The 19717-nt window shown below is 41.2% G+C and overlaps 1 protein-coding gene across 2 annotated transcripts in view; it reads left to right on the top strand.

The window, feature by feature from the left end:
* csk (C-terminal Src kinase) overlaps positions 1 to 19717 on the top strand; it is a 32668-nt gene that overhangs the window by 2396 nt on the left and 10555 nt on the right. Inside the window, exons 1-5 of one of the 2 annotated variants that reach the window (XM_058397448.1) lie at positions 11773 to 11947; positions 12052 to 12199; positions 13153 to 13266; positions 13385 to 13497; positions 18181 to 18400. In XM_058397448.1, the coding sequence (XP_058253431.1) occupies positions 12185 to 12199; positions 13153 to 13266; positions 13385 to 13497; positions 18181 to 18400 (462 nt within the window). In that variant the 5' untranslated portion in view covers positions 11773 to 11947; positions 12052 to 12184. Of the gene's footprint in view, positions 1 to 11772; positions 11948 to 12051; positions 12200 to 13152; positions 13267 to 13384; positions 13498 to 18180; positions 18401 to 19717 lie in introns of those variants that run through there. The other variant, XM_058397447.1, reaches the window with a different exon arrangement.

Here is a 19717-nt window from a genome sequence, read left to right as displayed (position 1 = left end):
TTCACCACATGACTTCTGAGAGATTTTTTTATATATATATATATATATATCCCTGTCATTTGTGGTGGGGTTTCCCCTGCTCTAAATGATTTTTTTTTTCTTTGCTCAGCCTCCTTTCCTTTTAAGACTGAGAAAGATTCTGTGGTGAAATGCTCTTTATTTCTGCTCCCATTTGTGGTATTTACAGTAGCACAAACCTGTCACTTTGTTTACCAAGTCCATACAGCACGAACGCGGCCACCTTTCCTTTCAAGTGCGCATTGGTTTAGAAAACAAGCTTGGCTTTGATTCCTTCATCGCTTGCAGCAGCTCCGGCGTGCTTCACTTGCACATGATCTCTTGATAAAGTCTTCAGATGAAATCCACCCTCGTAGGCAGAGTGTAAACAGGATGAATGTTGCATTTGGTGTGCGTCCCCCGGGCCTTCGACTTTGGCAGATGCCTCCTCACAAGCACACGCTGCTCCCACAGAGCAAGAACTGTTCAGAAGGCTGTAAGTAGAGTGTCAGCGTGGCTGTAAACAAGCTGTCACACAGCATCAGCGGGACACGCTCGCGTCGATCCTGTGATGTGCCACACACTTTTAATTAAGATGCAAATATAATGATGGCAAAGCCTAAGACTTAGAATTTAGTCAAATGAGCACAGAGGTATTGGAAGAGTGCAGCTCTACAGGGTGGAACTTCACGTCCACATCTTGGATATATGACGCAAAATCATCAAGCACAGTGCAACCGGACTGCCAGAAACTCCAGAGGGGGGTGTGTGTTGTATAAAAATGGCACAGATTCATAAAGTTACTGGAACTGGACTGAATCACTGAGCGATGTTCTTCCAAAATATTTTCAGCTATGACACAGCGGCCCCAGAGCCGAGTGGCTTAAGGGCCTTGCTCAGGGGCCCAGCTTGGTGGTGCTGAGGCTTCAACCCTGATCAACAACCCAGACCCTTAACTGTTCAGTTGGGTCACAGTTTGATTACGCCAAAAAGCCATAAGACATGATTTACATCAAACTGTTTACTGAACCATTATGCCATGCACATGGGGGCGGAGTCATCCCGAAAGAGACCACACCCACCATGTTTGATTACAGGATAAAGATGATCAGTCAGAAGAGCTGTAATGATTTCAGTGATTATTCTCTTTAACATGGCAAAGTGGAGTCAGGCAAAAATGCTCACAGAGATTTTCCTTTTAATTTGTCAGCAGTTTGTAGATGGCTGAATTATTAGCTAGCAAAATGATTAATGGTAGCCTCCATGAAAACTGCATCCTTGGCAAATGAATTATGCCATTGGGGGGAAAAACCGTCGCTTATGCGTAATTATTTACATGCTACACCCACAAAGGTTCTTATATTTACTGTTCACTTTTCTGCCCACGAGCTTCAGAATCTCGTCGGCTTTCTGTTTATGCGTTCATACACGTGTCTGCTTATGATTTGGATTTTGAAAAATGTTCAAAGTGATTCAGGAGATTTTGTTTGAAGGAATTTGTGGTAAAGTAAAATTTTTCAGGCTGTCAGTCAAACGACCCGTTTCCTGTTAAAGTAGGATGTTGGTCACACTTAGTGAAGCAAAGTATCATATTGTAGTAGAAGCTTGAGAGATTTGCTACAACTTCCTGTCTTTTGCTTTGCCATCCTGTCTTGTTTAAAACTCCTCTTCACAGCCAGCAACTGGGCATCGACTTTTTTCACAGAACAGTATAACCCTAAGTCTACAAGCCTGATTTCTGTGGCTTTCTCTGAAATAATTTCACACACATGTTGCTTGCAAGAGACTTTCTTATCTCTGTGATTTATTTATTTTTTCCTCTGGTCCCGAATGTCCAGAACGATGAGCCTGGAGTTTAATGTCATATTTACAGTGCAGTAAATCATTGACCGTTACGAGTCAATATCAGTGCTGGAGTTTTGTTTTTTTTTGCCCAGCTGTTTGTAGCTCAAGTCCCAGAAAGATGAACATCTGTAGCCACTCAGGGTGGAGTAAGGTTGGCCAACTCTCCTGTTTTTTGTCAACTGTCTGTCACACACACACACACACACACACACACAAACCCACATCACTTCCTTACATGTTATTACAAACCCAGCTCTCATCTTTAGATTCAATTTTTTTTTCAGTTCCTGGAATCCCCACGTTTTGACCTTTTTAGCTCTTTTTCGCCCGCTCGATACGAGATCTGGACAGCGGTCATCAAACTGAGCTGGATGAGCTTCTGTGGCCAGAGGGAAGTGTGATCAGAGAGAGCTGAGAGAACAGCGGAGTGAAACAGAGGCAGAGAAATGGAGAGGTTGGATGGGAGTAATTACCGAGGCCAGGGACACGCTGTGGGCTCAAACTGCACGTCTTCCTTCCAGTTTCTATTTCTGCTGTGCTGAAGCTCAGCCTCGCATGTTTACACCTCTTCACGTTTGCACTTCTTTTCAACTCGACCCTCAGCTGTGTCCGATTCCCAACGCACGTTTTGTAAAAGAGTTAGTGTTTAAATGCTCATCATCGTGCAAAAAAATTTCTACTGCGTCTACTGACCCAACGCCAAGCGTATTAAAAGGAAGGAAGAAAATCCCCTGCAAAAAAGCAACATCATGCTCGTATCATAAACTTGTGATTTCCTATTTTTATTTATCTACCCACTTAAGGGTGGGCGATTTTATACAGAAAAATCTCCTCACGATTCACATCAGTCATATACTTCATGATTTTGCACAATACAGAAAGAACCTCCTGAGTGTTATCAAGATGTACATGAATCTTCAGTTTGTTTATTATATTAAAACACTTTGTGGACATAATGAAGAGTGACGAGATCTTTTCAAAACCTCAAATCAGCTGCTGCTTCTTCTTCCTGTCAGTTTCTTTTTTATCAAACTGTTGAAAAGACATGAAAATACGTCTTCTAAAATAAGTGTATCGTTGCACAATTTTCCATGAAACACTTTCCACGATACATTATTGTGTCACGTTTCCCAGCCCAATACTAACTGTGCATTCTCTGTGTTGATATTACAGACTTCTTATGGTGAAAAAGAAAACCCTTTATCCATTTTATGCATTTTTTATTTAAAACACTCTAGCGCTCAATGTGTTTTAATTTATTTATACATTTCTTACTCAGCCCTGGGGCCATATAAAAAAAAAAATCATATCCATATTCATTTCTTTCTGTTCACTTCCCTCGAGCACACTGAATTGTTTTTATTTATTTATCTACACTATTTTTGTATGCCTTTGCCCCGTCTAGGTGAGGCGTCACGTCTTCGGGTTGTGTGTTTTGTCCGTTTTGATTTCTAACCGTAGAATTAAAATGGAAAAATCATCATAACCTGCAGATAAAACTGAATTCGATTCTACAGCCTCATGGTCAAATGTCTGAAGTAGTTCGTCTTCACTAGCTGTCCCGTGTCGAGTTCTTGTCTTCTTCTTTCATGAATAATCTTTGTCAATTCAATTTGTTTTCCAGCAACAGAAACAAAACATTAATAAGCATCATAGAGAAATTATTATTTGAGTAGATTTGTGTTGTTTTTGGGGCGCATAATGGGAGTTTATGTAGGGAAATTAATAATACAACAACACTAAATAAATAAATAAATAAAATATGCGGAAATAAATAATACGTTTTTCATAATTGCGAAAAACTTTTTTTGAATCTATAAATTTTAATCTAAATAATTTAAACCTATAGAATTTAATATATTGTTAAAACAGCGTTTACAATTTAACTAGCTCCTTTTGGCTAGTTTAAGACATTTTTTTTATTCCTCTTCCAGAAAATAATCTCAGTTTTATTCGCAAAATGTGCAAATCTCGCCTAAGGGTAAATAAAATAAAATAAAATTAAATTAAATCCAGTACTGTGGTAATGTTTCTCCAGCACAGTAAAAGGCAAGGCAGTTGTAATGTTATTAAAATGTAAAATCTTGACCTCATCGTTATGTCTCGCTTGGTCTTGGTTTGTTTTATAATCTCGCTGCTTTGCATACAAATGCAACTATTCCCCGTAGCGCTGAGAGACCTAGCTGTTTGTCCTGCTGTGCGTATGGCTGTGAGTAAATACCTCTAATCCCCAGCCTTTCTCTCTGAGCACCTGCCTCTGAATCATGAATCATGAATGTGTTTTCTGAAGCGCAACACAATTCAAGTCCCATCGAGTTTAATGACTTCAAACGGAAAAGTGCTCCGTCTCTCGGCTGTAACGTCTGCCTCGCCCGCTGTTCTCTTCTAGACCTCAGACTTAATGCTTTAGTATCGGAGGTTTACGCGTGAAGTTATTTGTAACTTTGTAGATGTCGAGCTTATGGGAAATAAAAGCCAGCAGACTTCAGGTTTCTCGATTGTGACCTATTTAGATGATAAAGATTTGCGACATGGCCTGTTTTCTTTTTAACAGTCTGATAAGTAGACAAATCATAAAGGCATTAGCTAGAACGTAAACGCTATGAAGTAATGCCCAATCCCATGTTTCAGTAATCAACCTTGATTGTCTTGGCTACACAGTGGTAGCAATCCTAATCTTATAACATATTGCAAGACTAATGGGAACAGAAAAAAGAGTATGTGATTATCTCCTTCACCATTTATCTTGTGTTTTGGTTTGGAAAGTGAGGTTGATTTGTTGAATCGATGTCCTCAGTTTGCACGTAAAAGGCATTATTCGACGCATAGGTCTATGTTTAACAGTCAGGAGCAGGAGGTTTGTTTGACAGCTCTGCGTCAAATGCTTTATATATTTTGTCAGTGTTTCCACGAGTCTGCCAGTTATCTGTGCGCAATGATTTCTCCTCTAGAAAAAGTTATTCTACCATCAGCCAGATTGCATTGAAGCCAGACAGTGGGATTCTGGAACATGGTTTACACACGGTCCGAGCCTGATTGTTCCCAGTGTCCCCCTGGAGCGTTGTTTCGCTTTCAGACTCGCATGATTCTATCAAAGCGTAGTGTGTTTGTGTTAGTCTTGCATCAACATGTGCATGGAGAACACAACCGTGTGTGTGTGTGTGTGTGTGTATAAAAATATGGCTATGTTCTTCACGCATAGTGCATATACACCGATCAGGCATAACAATATGAGCACTGAGAAGTGAAATTAAGAACACTGATGATCTCCTCATCCTGCCACCTGTTAGTGGGTGAGATATATTAGGCAGCAATTTTGTCCTCAAAGTCGATGTATGAGAAGCAGGAAAAATGGACAAGCGTAAGGATTTGAGCGAGTTTGACTAAGGGCCAAATTGTGATGGCTAGACCACTGGATCAGAGCATCTCCAAAACTGGGGTGTTCCCGGTCTGCAGTGGTCAGTATCTATCAAAAGTGGTCAGAGGCATGGAGAAGTGGTGAAGCGGCGACAGGGTCATGGGCGCCAAGGCTCATTGATCCATGTGGGGAGCGAAGGCTGGACCGTGTGGAAGATAGATACATCGTGCAGTGAGGTTTCTGTGTCTCACAACGTTCCCCTGAAACTCATGATCACACATGTCATGGAAACTAATGATGTCGTTATCGGCTAAAACGCACACGCAGGTTACTTTACTTCCAGGTTGAACCCGACGTGCTAGTTGTGTTCACATTCACGGGAATCGTAGCACAGTTCCAGTGCACCTGAAATCTCACCAGCTCCTACAGGTAGCCATGGGTTCAGTACCACGGTGTGCTTCCCGGTCCACATGACTGGTTTCACATTACTGGTTTCAGATTTACTGTGCTGCCAGTAAACGTTACAGCATTGAGGTGTGTCACACTATCATCAAGTCAAATCTAGCCACGCTTTTTGCGCACTAAGGAATCTAGTTGTTAAATCTACATTTCTGCAACTGCAAATAAAAACAAATAGCTCCATCATGAAGTAACGTCCAGGATTCGTCCGCTTTTGGCTCTTGGTTTCGGAGATGACCAGAGATATCTGAGCTGCAGAATTGATTTTACAGCTTTCTTTGATTGATTCTCTGCTCGAGCAAGTCGTAAAGGAAATGGTGTTTGTTTTGCTAAATGCACACCACTCTAATCTATTTTAAGGTCGGTTTGTGTATAGTTAATTAAAGAAAGTGAGCGCGTACATGAGTAAGAGTGAGATGCTCTGTGACCAGGGGTCAGCATGCTCATGGCCTGTCTGATCTTGCCCTCAAACGCTCACAAAATTCATTTCAAAACTACTTCCTCTTTCAGATCTCTGAACACCAATGCCGATAAAGGAATTCTGCACCCTTTCCCCTAATTCCTAATATCTGTCACATATATCTGTAAATTTGTTCATGTAGCTGTAAATCAGACAGGACGCGACTCCTTCAGGATTTGTGATCACATGCTACCAGTGGAGTTGAATCATTTTACACATTTTATGAAAAGATCACAGTTTTGAATCCCAGTAGTGTCACAGCCATCCACGACCATGAGCCAAGAAGCTGTGCTCTTCAGAAGGGAGGGATATCATTCTCTCTCTCTCTCTTTCTCTCTCTCTCTCTCTCTCTCTCTCTCTCTCTCTCTCTGTTAATATCAAAACAGCTTTGATATCAATTTGTCTCCTTCTCATACTGAATTCCGTGGCTTTATTATGAGAGCGTGATCTTTACGAGGTTGAGCCAAATAAAAAGCTGTATAAAAAGTGCATATATAAATAAAAAGTGCAACAAATTAGAATTGAATTAGAATTAAAATAGAAAAAAAAATAAATGAAACACTCTTGTGACACCTATTTACAAAAATATAAATAAATAAATGTGTATGTATATATATGTGTGTATATATATATATAATGTGTGTGTGTGTGTGTGTGTGTATATATATTTTTTTTATTTGACCTGTTTGTAAATGTGTATTATGTATATAACATAGTCGCATGTTTTGAAGATTAACTGACAAAATGCAACAGCTGCTTTCACAAGTAAATGCTTTCTTGTCTTTTCTCAGTTCAGGGAGACAAGTCACATCTTGTCCTTGGTTATCAAACATACTTGACTGGAACATACACTGCACTGGAATATTCCTCAAAGTGGCCAAGTGTGGGAATTATGTTCACTCCCATTTACTGACTTAGTTGAAAGGAACAGACAGGCAGCCAGGCATGCAAGCAGCCAGGCAGGTTGGCAGACATGCAAGCAGGCATGGTGACAGAAAGACATATGTGCATGCAAGCAGGCAAACATGCAGGCAGGCAGGGTGACAGAAAGACATATGTGCGTGCAAGCAGGCAAACATGCAGGCAGGCAGGCAGACATGCAAGCAGGCAGGCAGGCAGACATGTAAGCAGGCAGGCAAACAGGCAGGCAGGCAGACAGACAGACAGAAAGACATATGTGTAGACAGGCAAACAGGCAGCTAAGCAGAAAGGCAATCAGGCAGATAGACAGGTAGGTAGGCAGGCAGATAGGCAGGCAAGCAGACAAAGACATATGTGCAGGCAAACAGACAAGTAGGTAGGTAGGCAAGCATACAGGAAGGCAGGCAAGCAGGCAGGCAGAAAGATTTACATATAGACATACAGACAGGCAGGACAGACACACAAAGCTAATGCTACATTTGTCTTGTATGTTTACTGTATTTACTTTCTGTAAGCAAATACAGGAGTTTGGTGAATAAAATCTAGAGTAATGAATAGACGGGCTGAATTCATCCCACAGAGGCACAGAATTAAATACACCTGTAATGAGCATTAGCACTCTGCACAACTAGACCAAATAAGACGACTCCAGAAATAGTAACGATGTGTTAATGGCTGTAATGAATCCCAGTGCCTAGGACGTCTCTGTAGAGATTTTACATTGTGGTGTATATTATCGTATTGTCGGGAGCGAGGCTCTCCATGACCACATATCGAACAATAAGCACATTTGGACAGCTTACATAATAATCCAGCTAATGTTGTGTGAGTGAATAAACAATTAAAATGAATCAAGCCAAGGTATATTTTCAGCCAATGTTTTGAAAAATGTATAGTATCATATCGAAGTGAGTTTTATGTATGGTTTTATTGAGCTGAACGTCATAAAGAAGTAAATGATGATATGATAACGATTTGGATTTGCCGGCAGTTTTCCTGTGTTGAAGCTGATGTTAACCCATAGGAAGTGCTCGTCAGTAGCTCTGCTGGGTTCAGCTTGTTTTTGAGAAGGACTTTGCTGGACATAGAAACAGCTGCGGGTGTGGACCTTGCTGTCCTACAGCGTCTATCTGCTTGCACATCATGTCTCCACTCTCATATTGAAGCTAACTTCCTGGTTCCTCATGTCGCCAACAGGCAACCGCTATCTCTTTTTTCTGTTCTGTTCTTTTTATGTTTAATGCATTGTCACGTCCAGTCAGACTCAAAGTTTCTGCTCTTCCCCCGTGTGACGCGTAACGCTGATCTCTTGATACGGTTTCTTCTGTAAACTATGAGACTGATGCTGTCTCTCTCTCTCTCTCTCTCGTTACGTTCTCTATAGACCAGGGCGTCCTTATCTGCTTCCTAGACCTTTGATCAGACTTTTCTTTGCGAAACCTAATAATCAGATTGACACCCAGCTCGTACACGCTGATGCGGATCACGCTCTGTGTGCAGAACAAGCGAACGCACAACACCATGAAAGATCTGCTACGAAATCCATTCCCCTCAAAAGCCTCTTCCTGTGCATGCATTTGATCCATACCATGTGTGTAGAACCGGGTTCGTCTGATCTCACTGAACACACACAGAAGCGCTTGTGTGCGCCGAGCGAACGAGGAGAAAAGCTTTGGCCCTTCTGGAATTTTCCATGAATTTTTCATCCAGATGAATCAAGTCTCATTCGGCAGCACGCAAGCGTCCCGTTGCCTCGTGTGTGCAGCCTTTCTTAAAACGGAGCGGCGATGAAAAGTGCTCTTGTGTTAGATTGGGCCCTGAACACGCATTCCTCAAGTGATGATATCATTTTTATGGGGTACAAGTCTGGGCACACCCCACACTGTTTCACAGAAAAGAATGAGACTCCACCATTATTTACTTCATGTCAAGACGATATTTTGCCCCAACTGACAGTTTGCGCTGTTTTGCCAACGGTAGCATCCTGCTTTTTGTTGTGGCGCACATTTCAAGGTGTTTTCATGCGATTGCATCATATTTTCCCCCTCTGCAGTGACGTCCGCGTGTCTCTGCGCAGTGATTATCTTTTTAGGTTAAAAAGCTTTCAGACACTGATGACTGTTTAACAGCTTCAAGGAAAAATCCACCCCGAACGACTCGCATTTCAATATTTATAACTAAAGTGAGCTCTTCGGCGGCGTCAGCGTTGACATTTTGAGTTTCAGAAATTTTCAAACTATTTTCACTGGAACGCTTTTCTGCCTCACCCACAAATGGCTTACAGCTACACACTGATTCTGGCACTCTCTACCTGAACAGAGCGATGCAGCGGCACTTTAGTGCTTTAGTCTGTCTCGCCTCTGTACATCAGGTCATGTTCAAGCCACGCTGAATTGCATTCTGGGACTTCTGTTTGAGTCCGACACAGTCACTACTTCTACGTTGGACCTTCTCGTTAATATGAGGCTGAACGTTGCTGGTGAACGGTGAGTGAGAAAAGAAGCTGTTCTATTTGAACCCGCTGACCTTTCACAAAATTATAGCAGCCACCAACAAATTAGCACCGCCATCTCCAAACACGTGACGCATCAGGAATTCGATATAAAAATATTTTTTTAGGCTTGCGCATTAGTTGAACGTGAAGTCGGGTATAAGATGTCATGTTCACGTCGTAAAAGCGTGTTGCTGCGCACTGACTGAGGCTTCACGCCTTCACGCTTAATGACTGAACATGTGTGCTGTGTGCATGCACACGTACGTCAGCTTCCTCCCCGTAGTGGAATGCCACAGATGGTGAAGTGGCAATCGGAGCCGAGGGAGTCCTGTCATACGAGACTGAAACGCGGCTGAAGAATCCGCCGCGTTGAACACGCCTCCTGTCCTCATCATCACTGGCTGTAACGCTAGTGATGAGCTGCTCTCATGAGGAGAACCACGCTGCTTTCAGTAGGCACATGAGTTGAGGAATTCATCAGGTTTGAGAAATGTGCTTTGACAAAATGCTTTTGTAATATTTCCTGTGATATCCGATGCATGACTGTGTAACTACACCCGGGTGACAAATTAAAGGAAGATGCATTCTTCAGGATTCTGTGGCCCAAAAAGTATACGATAAGTATCCGGATACTCGGAGTGGGTGGGGTCTTGCCTTTATTTAGACTGGTCAGTTTGTTTGGTTCTTATCCTCTGCTCTTTTTTTTTTTTTTTTTTTTTTTAAAGTGGACGGTTTGGTGCTCCGTCTTTTTCTGAGACCTGACGAAGCGGTTTATCCAGCTGGCTGCTAACCGTCTGAACTCTCGACTCAACAGATATAAGAAGTCTTCCTTCAGGCCTGACATCGTGCGTCCTGCCTTTTTAATGATTCATGCTGTTCCTGTCCAGCCGCTGTAAAATTAGGCCATTGGATCAGCAGAGGAAGAGTGTGTTTTTAAAGGGAAGTGGCTTATATGCTCTGACTGTAAAGGCTGATGTGTACGGGAGCTGCGGTCTGCATTTCAAGCCCACACCCATCCCATAATGTTCAGCTAACGACAAGAACGTTGCTCTGAGCAACACAGGAAGTGAGCTCATACTGTAAAACTCATAGCAGCAGACAATAACTGACTATGGCCATTGTATGTGATGTATTTAATGTTTGTCAATTGGAGTTATGAAATATCAGCTGGCAAAATGATAAAAGATATTTGAGCTGTTTATTATTATTATTATTATTATTATTATTATTATTATTATATTTTGTTTTATTTTATTTGTAAATGCTCTTTGTGATATTAGATGTATGATATGTAAATTTCTATCTGCCTTTGTGTGTCTATGCATGTGTGTTTGTGTCTCCATGTCTCGGGGTGTCTCTCTCTCCATGTCTCTCTTTCACTCCATATTTGAGTCTCTCTCCCTTTCTGTATCTCTCTCTCTCTTCCTCTCTCTCCATATTTGTGTGTGTCTTTGTTTGTCTCTCTCTGTATCTGCAAGTCTGCCCCCATGTGTCTTTCTCTCCACATCTCTGTGTTTTTTGTCTCAGTGTCTCTCTTTCCCTCCATATCTCCGTGTGTGTCTGTGTATGTATCTGTGTATCTCCCTCTCTCTGGGTATCTCTGTGTCTCTCTCTTTCTCTCCATATCTCTTTGTCTCTGTGTTCACATATGTGTGCCAAAAGGCCTGACTAATCAATTTTTGTTTAATTAGGATTTCAGAGAAACACCAAGTAACTTCCAGAAACGGGTCTTGGTGCAGTGAAAACAGGAAGTGTAGTCAGGGCTACATGAACAGGAAGTGCTGGCTGAAATGCACAGGGCATTTTCACCAGTGATGTGCTGTTTGGAACAGTTTAATGCTCATTATCTGTTGCGTCATCTGTGATTTTCTGATGAATTTTGTTAAATGAGAACATGACACAAGTTCATTTTGGTTTCAGAGATGGATTTCCTCTTCTCGGGTTGCTCCGTGGTGCAGCCACAGGAGGCAGATGTGGTGCAGTGAAAAATATTTCTGTGTTCTCTTTCCCGTTTTTATAGTAAGCTTGACGTGGTTCGTGTGCGATAATATTACGGATCGCGAATTTAAACCGTGCCGATCCGCCCGTGCTTTTCGTCCGTGTTTAGAAACAAACTCGATGCTGTGCTCAGAGGCGCACGCTGCATCGCTCTGCTCTTACAAGCTCCAGTTCCTGTCTGAGGCATCGGAAAATCTGCAGCCGACACTTCCTCTTCGAAAGTGTTTGCGCTTCCTGTTATTAAGCTGCTCATGCCTTATATGTTCGCTCATTTCTGAACGATTGGTTGGTTTGATCAGTTATTTCTGGGAGGGTCTTGTCTGCTTCAGAAGAGTCTCGAGTCTTGTTTCGCATTTGAGTACAGATTAAAGTTGTCTCACGGGGCAATGAGGGCGTGAATAAAGAGGTCATGCTGGTAGGCTGTCATTCCGAAGCTCTTCACTTTCTTGCATCAGCTATTTATCCTCCTGTTTTTGACCCGTGTGATTTTTTTTTTTTTGTTTTGTTTTCTCTTTCTAGGTTCTGGACACACTTGATGGTGGATGGTGTAGTTTCAGCGCTGATGGTGTTTCTCAACCTGCTGAGACACTGAGAGGATATTCTCCTTCCCTCTCTCTTCCCTCTTTCCTTTCTTCCGTACACCCGCCTCAATATGTCTGCCATACAGGTGAGAGCGGGGATGAATTAAGCGTGAGCTGCTTAGCATAGACGTGGCTAAACGAGCATTAGCTGCTGCATTCGCTGCACACGTGTTTAACGAACTCATTTATTTCCTTTTAAACCGGTTGCCAGATAAAATATCTTCACATGCAAAAATATAACTAAAAGATGACCAAGTTGTTGGGTTTTTTTTATTACAATTATTGATCAGAATTTTTGCAGCCAGTTTAGAAAGACAGTGAGCATTTTGCCATCTCACATTAACAGCCTTTTTTTACAGAAATATTAATAAAGATGCCACCGATTTAAAGTAGCCTGAATGGGTGTCGAGTCGATTACAACACAAAATGGTGGATCAGATATTAGAGACCATAAAGAGTGACTCGGTTCAGATCTTGTAACCTATTAAAAAAGATTGGAACTGGAAATGTTTATAGAAACGTAAATAGACTGGATTGTATTTTTATTTTATTTATCCTTTTATAACAGATTGTATTGTATTAGAAATAGAGGTGTGCAGTGTTGCATGTGTTGTGAGTTTTAGTTTCGGGTGTGTGTGGGTGTGTGTGTGTTTTAGCACTTTAGTTAAAGAATAATTATTAAATGCTTAAGTATCAGAAATGAACGGTGGTGACTAGACTGGGATCTGAAGTTGGTTTTTGGGCATATTATAATCAAGCACCTTCTTAAATATTTACTAGAACCAAATAAAGAAGTTATCACTTGATAACAGGAAGTGGTGACAATCTAGTATCTACCTTTTAATATTTTTTTTTAATCTTCTCCAAAATGGTGGTTTTATTTTATTTAATTCAAAATGTTGATTAAAATACATTAGTGCAACAGTGCTGACCAGTGAGTGTGTGTGTGTAAGAGAGAGAAAGAGCATGTGTGTGTGTGTGTGTGTGTGTGTGTTAAATGTGTCCGCTGAGCACCATGGCTTCATCTCCTCTCGTTTAGACGATCTGGCCTCCAGGCACGGAGTGTGTGGCCCGGTACAACTTCACCGGCATGACTGACCAGGACCTGCCCCTGTGTAAAGGAGACGTTCTGACCATTATAGGAGTCACTAAGGTGTGTGTGTGTCCTTATCACAGGATCTTAACACTCCTGACACCATTGTGTTATCCGTGTCCTGTCTAATAGGACCTGCTGCTAGGGCTTCTCGGTAAATTTCCTTTTTAAATAACAGGACCCGAACTGGTACAAAGCCAAGAACACAGTGGGACGAGAAGGGACCATCCCAGCAAACTACGTACAGAAGAGAGAAGGGGTGAAGTCCGGCGGGAAGCTCAGCCTCATGCCGTAAGTTGATCAGCTGATCTGTTACGATGGGGTGAGCTTTAGAGCCCTGAGAACTAGTTTCATCTTTCTTACTATGCAGATGAACAGATTCATGTGTGCCACAATAGTGATGTTTATTACTTACAGTGCAGTGTGATAATACTTTTAGCTAACTAGTTTTTTATATATATATATATATATATATATATATATATATATATATATATATATATATATATATATATATATATATATATATATATATATATATATATATATATATATATATATATATATTATTTTATTTTTATGCATTTAAAAAAAAAGGTACAAATATAGAAAAAGGAAACTGTGGTGTAATAAATACAGAGCTTTGTTATAATAATGCAGTAATCTTCTGTGGCTCCTGGGATAACTGGAATACTCCGGCTAGTGCTAGGGATCGTCTAAGGAATTTTTAGACGCCTTTTAAAGAGATCAGTAAAAAGGAATGTTTGTATTACTTTGTTATTGTGATTATATGAGTTATGATATTACTTTATCATCACTAATATCGTAAGTTAAAGTAAAATTCCTGTGTATGAGGACATGATATCAGGGAACATGTTTAAAATTAAAATTTCAGTGTTTTGTGGGTGTATTTTGTGTGTGTGTGTGCCCCTGCCTCTGTGTGTGTCTACTGGAGTGTGTCTACTGGAGTGTGTCTATCCGAGTGTGTCTATGCCTCTGTGTGTGTCTCTGCATCTGTGTGTCTCTGTGTGTGTCTACTGGAGTGTGTCTATCCGAGTGTGTCTATGCCTCTGTGTGTGTCTCTGCATCTGTGTGTGTCTCTGCATCTGTCTCTGCCTCTGTCTATCTGTGTGTGTCTGCATCTGTCTCTGCCTGTGTGTGTGTCAATGCATCTGTGTGTGTCTCTGTGTGTGTCTATATGTGTCTCTGTGTCTATATGTGTCTCTGTGTCTATATGTGTCTCTGTGTGTGGGTGTGTCTCTGTGTGTGTCTCTGCCTCTGTCTATCTGTGTGTCTCTGCCTATGTGTGTCTGTGTGTGTCTCTGCCTATGTGTGTGTCTCTGCCTCTGTCTATCCGTGTGTGTCTCTGTGTGTGTCTCTGCCTATGTGTGTGTCTCTGCCTCTGTCTATCCGTGTGTGTCTCTGTGTGTGTCTCTGCCTATGTGTGTGTCTCTGCCTCTGTCTATCCGTGTGTGTCTCTGCCTATGTGTGTGTCCCTGCCTCTGTCTATCCGTGTGTGTCTCTGCATCGGTGTGTCTCTGTGTGTGTCTCTGCCTATGTGTGTGTCCCTGCCTCTGTCTATCCGTGTGTGTCTCTGTGTGTGTCTCTGCCTATGTGTGTGTCCCTGCCTCTGTCTATCCGTGTGTGTCTCTGTGTGTGTCTCTGCCTATGTGTGTGTCTCTGCCTCTGTGTGCGCCTCTGCATCGGTCTCTGTCTGTGTGTGAGAGGTGTGTGTTAGTACAGACACTGGTGCAGGAGAACACAGACACACCACATTTAACACGGACGAGCTATATTTGGCTCCCGCGTTCGTGATATCATCGATGTCCTCTTACTCCAGTCATGCTCATGACACACGTCTTCCTGATAGCGTGTCCTGCACTCACGCCCACTGCCTCATTTAAATCAGCAGTCGGCAGTTTTAAAGGAAAACAAAGCAAGGCGACGTAATAAATAACCCTCTTTAGATGATCAGGGAAATGGAAAAAAAACAAAACACAGGCCACTTGAATTTCTGATATGCAAAAAGCACATGTAGATACCGGGAGAACGTCGGAAAGAGTTCAGCCGTCATTCTTCAATTACTGCCTGTCAGTACAGCGTGGCAGCATGAGCCCAGCGATTTAATCGGGGGAACGTGAACCGGATCGCTCTCAGCACAGTTCTTTCCCATTTTTAGCTGTAAATGAATGACACTAAGGCGATGTTCCTTCAACGTCACAAAGATGCCGCATTCTATGCTTTCTCAATAACCACTTCCTCCCAGATTCCACTGAGTTTTTTGGCAGCTTTTTTTAATTTTTATTTTTCCACATTTGTCATGCAACTTATCGCAGTTGTTGTGTCTAGTTGTTTTAATTGGAGACTGGTTTCTTCTTTTAAACTCCTAGCAGTGAAGACAGATGTGTAATTACTTTCCCTGATACCTGTGTTCATGTTAGACCCACGTGAATCACAGAGGGCTTTGGCTGAATGAATCCCGGCCCAAATCTGCCGTAATTTGGGAACGTTCATGTCTATGATTGCAAAGAAATTGTGAAATCCTAGAAGAAATGAATAACAACCTCGTAAAAGTTTTCATTTTTGCGCTCCAAATGAAAGTAAGGCAATTCCAAATAAGATAAATTTTGCAGATGGTTAATAGAATAAAATTAAAAAATGCATATCGCATGTGGTTTTTAAGCAGGATGGAACCCCTATAACAAGCCATTTTATTTTATTAGAATTACATTAATTAAATAATTGGTCTGAAAACTATAAATGCTATTATTAAAAAGTATGTAATTGTGTATGCATATGCTGTAACACATTTTGGTAACTGTAATAGCAACACTTCTTTTATTCTTTATGTAATAATGATGTAGGGCTTTATTTTTTGATAATTTTAGATCACTGATTCGTGAGTTTCTCTTTATAGAATAACCCACAGAACTAATCCACACAGAGGTGGTCTAATGTGAAGTAGAGAGCCATTATCAACTCCATACTGTATTATTTTTTTATAGCTTGAAGTTATTCCTCATTATTCTGCAGTGATTTCTCTCAAAGTTTACAATTTATAATTCATTAATGACCCGCATATTATCTCGTTAGGTTTAATGCCATGAAAAGTCTGCAAGTTGAGTTAGTTCCTGTTCCTGTTATTCCTGTTAGTTCCTGTTATTCCCTGACCCTTTAGTTCTGACTCTTCTAGTTCTGACTCTGACTCTCCGACGCTTTTCTTGTGCAGTTATTGAGAAGTGTAAAATCATCTGTTTTTAAGAATTTCCCATGTCAGGGAAATGGACAAATGAAACAGTGTTTGTTACCAAAATCTTTCGTGAACGTTTACATGCAATTCTCCATAACCACGTCAATGATGATTTGTTTTACATCATTAATATCAGTTTATTGCTCATGCTTACAGCTGAAACTACAGCCTGAGCCATGCTGCTCGTAACATTGTCAATTCATTCACACCTTCTGACCAATCAGCTTCGAGAATTCATGTCGCACTGTGGATTAAAAGGTTTTAAATGCCTGACCAATAAATGTTCAGTCATGTTTACAGTCTTTAAAGAGATTATTGATTATTATATGTAATAAAGTGATAACGAGTACATCAGAAGGACAGGTCATGTTGGACGTTCGGGGGACAAAGTTAGGGAGGACAGATTAAGATGGTTTGGACATGTTCAGAGGAGGGAGAGTGAGTATATTGGTAGGAGAATGTTGGACATGGGGCTGCCAGGAAGGAGGAAAAGAGGAAGGCCAAAGAGGAGGTATATGGATGTAATAAATGAGGATATGAAGCTAGTGTTGAGGATGCAGAAGATAGGGATAGGTGGAGAGAGATGATTTGCTGAGGCCACCCCTAAGGGGAAAAGCCGAAAGAAGAAGAAGATTGTTTCGATGAAATAATCATGATCGTCATTTAACTCTGAAAGTCCTCGCTGGCCTTTTATCACCTCTTTTTATACGCAAGCTCGAACTCATTCAGTGCCGAACATTACGTGAACAGGTTTCCTTCTTTTCTCCTCAGCGGTCAGGTTTTATGTTAAGGATAAGATTCAGTAGGAATTGTGAAACGCAGACTGCATGCTTCTGATGCCAGAGTCTCCGCAGAAGCGTCCGACGCTGTGCTCTTTTTAGAACCTTGTAATTTGTCTTTTCTTGTCCTGAACTTCAGCTTTACTCCGTGTGTTTATTTCTCACCGAGGATCAAATGTCCCCACAGGGAAAGGAATATCTGACAGCTTGCAGGGACGTTTGACTTTTTTACGAAAGCTGCAGGTTTTATGAAAAAGAACCAAATAGTAATAAATATATAAAGTTCATAAAAAATAATTGGTTACTGAGACTTGTGTGTGTAGCATAGTTACAGTAATAATTGTGTCAATGGAAAATCCTCACAAGGATAGATCGACAAACTGGAGTGTATGTGTGTGTGTGTGTGTGTGTGTGTGTGTTTTCACAGTTATGTGTCCCTTAACCTTTTAAATATTATACCATATACACTATAAGATCTTAAGATTAAATGTCAACATATTATAATAAAGAAATTGCATGCGTTAGTGTGTGTTTTTAAGCAGGATCAATCTAAAGCAGTAACATTTATTTTATTTCTTTTAGCAATAGAAATTTTTAAATAATTCTAGAAGGTTCTTAAAATTCAGGAAGCAGGATGACATTAATAACGACAGACTGCTTCTTATACACACGTGGTATTTTACGTGATAAATGAAATGTTAATTGATTAGGAATGATTAGACTGGAAATAACTACATTGGCGCCACAGTTAGACCTGACAAGGGAGCACTTCTGATTTGAGATGAGAAATTCCCAGTTCAATTACTTAAAGCAAGCTCACTAACATTGCTCGGGATTATGTTTAATTATTGAGGAAGATAAATATTATGCTTGTTATATAAAAGTATATCTTTGTGCTGATCATGTACGGTGTTGTGAGAGCGTATTTTGCTCTGCCGTCCTCAGATGGTTCCACGGTAAGATAACGCGCGAACAGGCCGAGAGACTGCTCCACCCGCCCGAGACGGGGCTGTTCCTGGTGCGTGAGAGCACCAACTACCCCGGAGACTATACGCTGTGTGTGAGCTCCGAGGGCAAAGTGGAGCACTACCGCATCATCTACCACAACGGGAAACTCACCATCGACGAAGAGGTGTACTTCGAGAACCTCATGCAGCTCGTCGAGGTGAGGATCAATGAGAAGTCTGGGGGTTTGGGGTTTGTATGAATAATGTTTTCGTGCTCTCTCTTTATAGTAAGTGACTAATGAAGTATTACTGCAAACAGCACTGTGTACAGATTTTCAGCTATCTTTAGAGTCAGTGTAGATTGATTAACCTAAAATAGACACTGAGCAGATACGAGTGTACTTCCTGGTAGAAGGTTGTGAGGTTTTATAGAAGTAAATAGAATAGAAGTTTAAAAAATCACAGGACATTAATGTGGGTAAGCGTCAGAAATCTTCTGCGTCCTGTCTGTCAGTTTCTGGTCTCCAGCTTTAAAGAAAATTACCCCCTGGGTAACAGGTTGCACAGCAGAAAAGCTCTGGCCCTGTTGTTGGCTATTTATGAGTTCGAACCCTGATGACGTCGCAGTCTGAATGGGAAGAACGGGCTACTCTAACCCGGTGTGTGCTCATGTGTACAGAGGAAGCAGGACTGGACCAAGCCCCCCACCCCAGTGTGTGTTCCCCTGCTCTACGATCACTAAGAGCAGCAGTTCAAAAAGACAATGTGGCTTGACGTGTCTCGTGGGAGAGGGGGAATAACACTGGCACAGTTTTGTACAGGAAGGACTCGCATTCCTCCCAAAATAGACACTTGGCAAACATCACTATTGTGCTTTATACAAAAGAAAACATGCTACAGTTTAAAAAAAAAAAATACATACCGACATTTGACAGTTCTGCTTTTTATATTTATGTTCAATTATGTCCAATTATGTTCTATTGACCTCAGTGTTGGTTTTGTGGACAAATGATACAGTGCATGGTAGCTACATGGTATGTGTACAGCAAAAGAAATGTAGCAATAGCACTGAACACAACGATAAACAAACATCTGAAGCAAGGAAATACAGAATGGTGTTTCCTTGTAAAAGACTTCGTCTGTTTGTGTTTTTCGGTTTGTTGTAGTAGCCACCTTTAGAAAATGGACAGTCAACACAGCTATTTATGTCTGTGGTAGACTTGTGTTAGAGCTAACGATATGAAGAAGGTATTAACTTGGGTCATGCACAGTGACACATTTGCCTCGTACCTACATGGTTTGGGGTTTGATATCACCATGACCCCCGTGTGTGGAGTTTCCTCTGGGTACGCTGGTTTTCTTCCCCAGTTTAAAGACGTGATGTGATGTGATGGAGGATGATCGGTGTTTATTACTTGTCTGTAGTGGGTGAGTCTGTGTGATTGTGCCTTGTGGAGGGTTGGCACCTTGTCCAGGATGTCCCCTTGGATAGACTTCCTGTGACCCTGTGTAGGATAAGCGCTACAGAAGATGGA

The sequence above is a fragment of the Hemibagrus wyckioides genome, linkage group LG08 (assembly GCF_019097595.1).
Source record: "Hemibagrus wyckioides isolate EC202008001 linkage group LG08, SWU_Hwy_1.0, whole genome shotgun sequence".
NCBI classification, from domain to species: domain Eukaryota; kingdom Metazoa; phylum Chordata; class Actinopteri; order Siluriformes; family Bagridae; genus Hemibagrus; species Hemibagrus wyckioides.
This window is presented reverse-complemented; position numbering and strand designations above follow the sequence as displayed.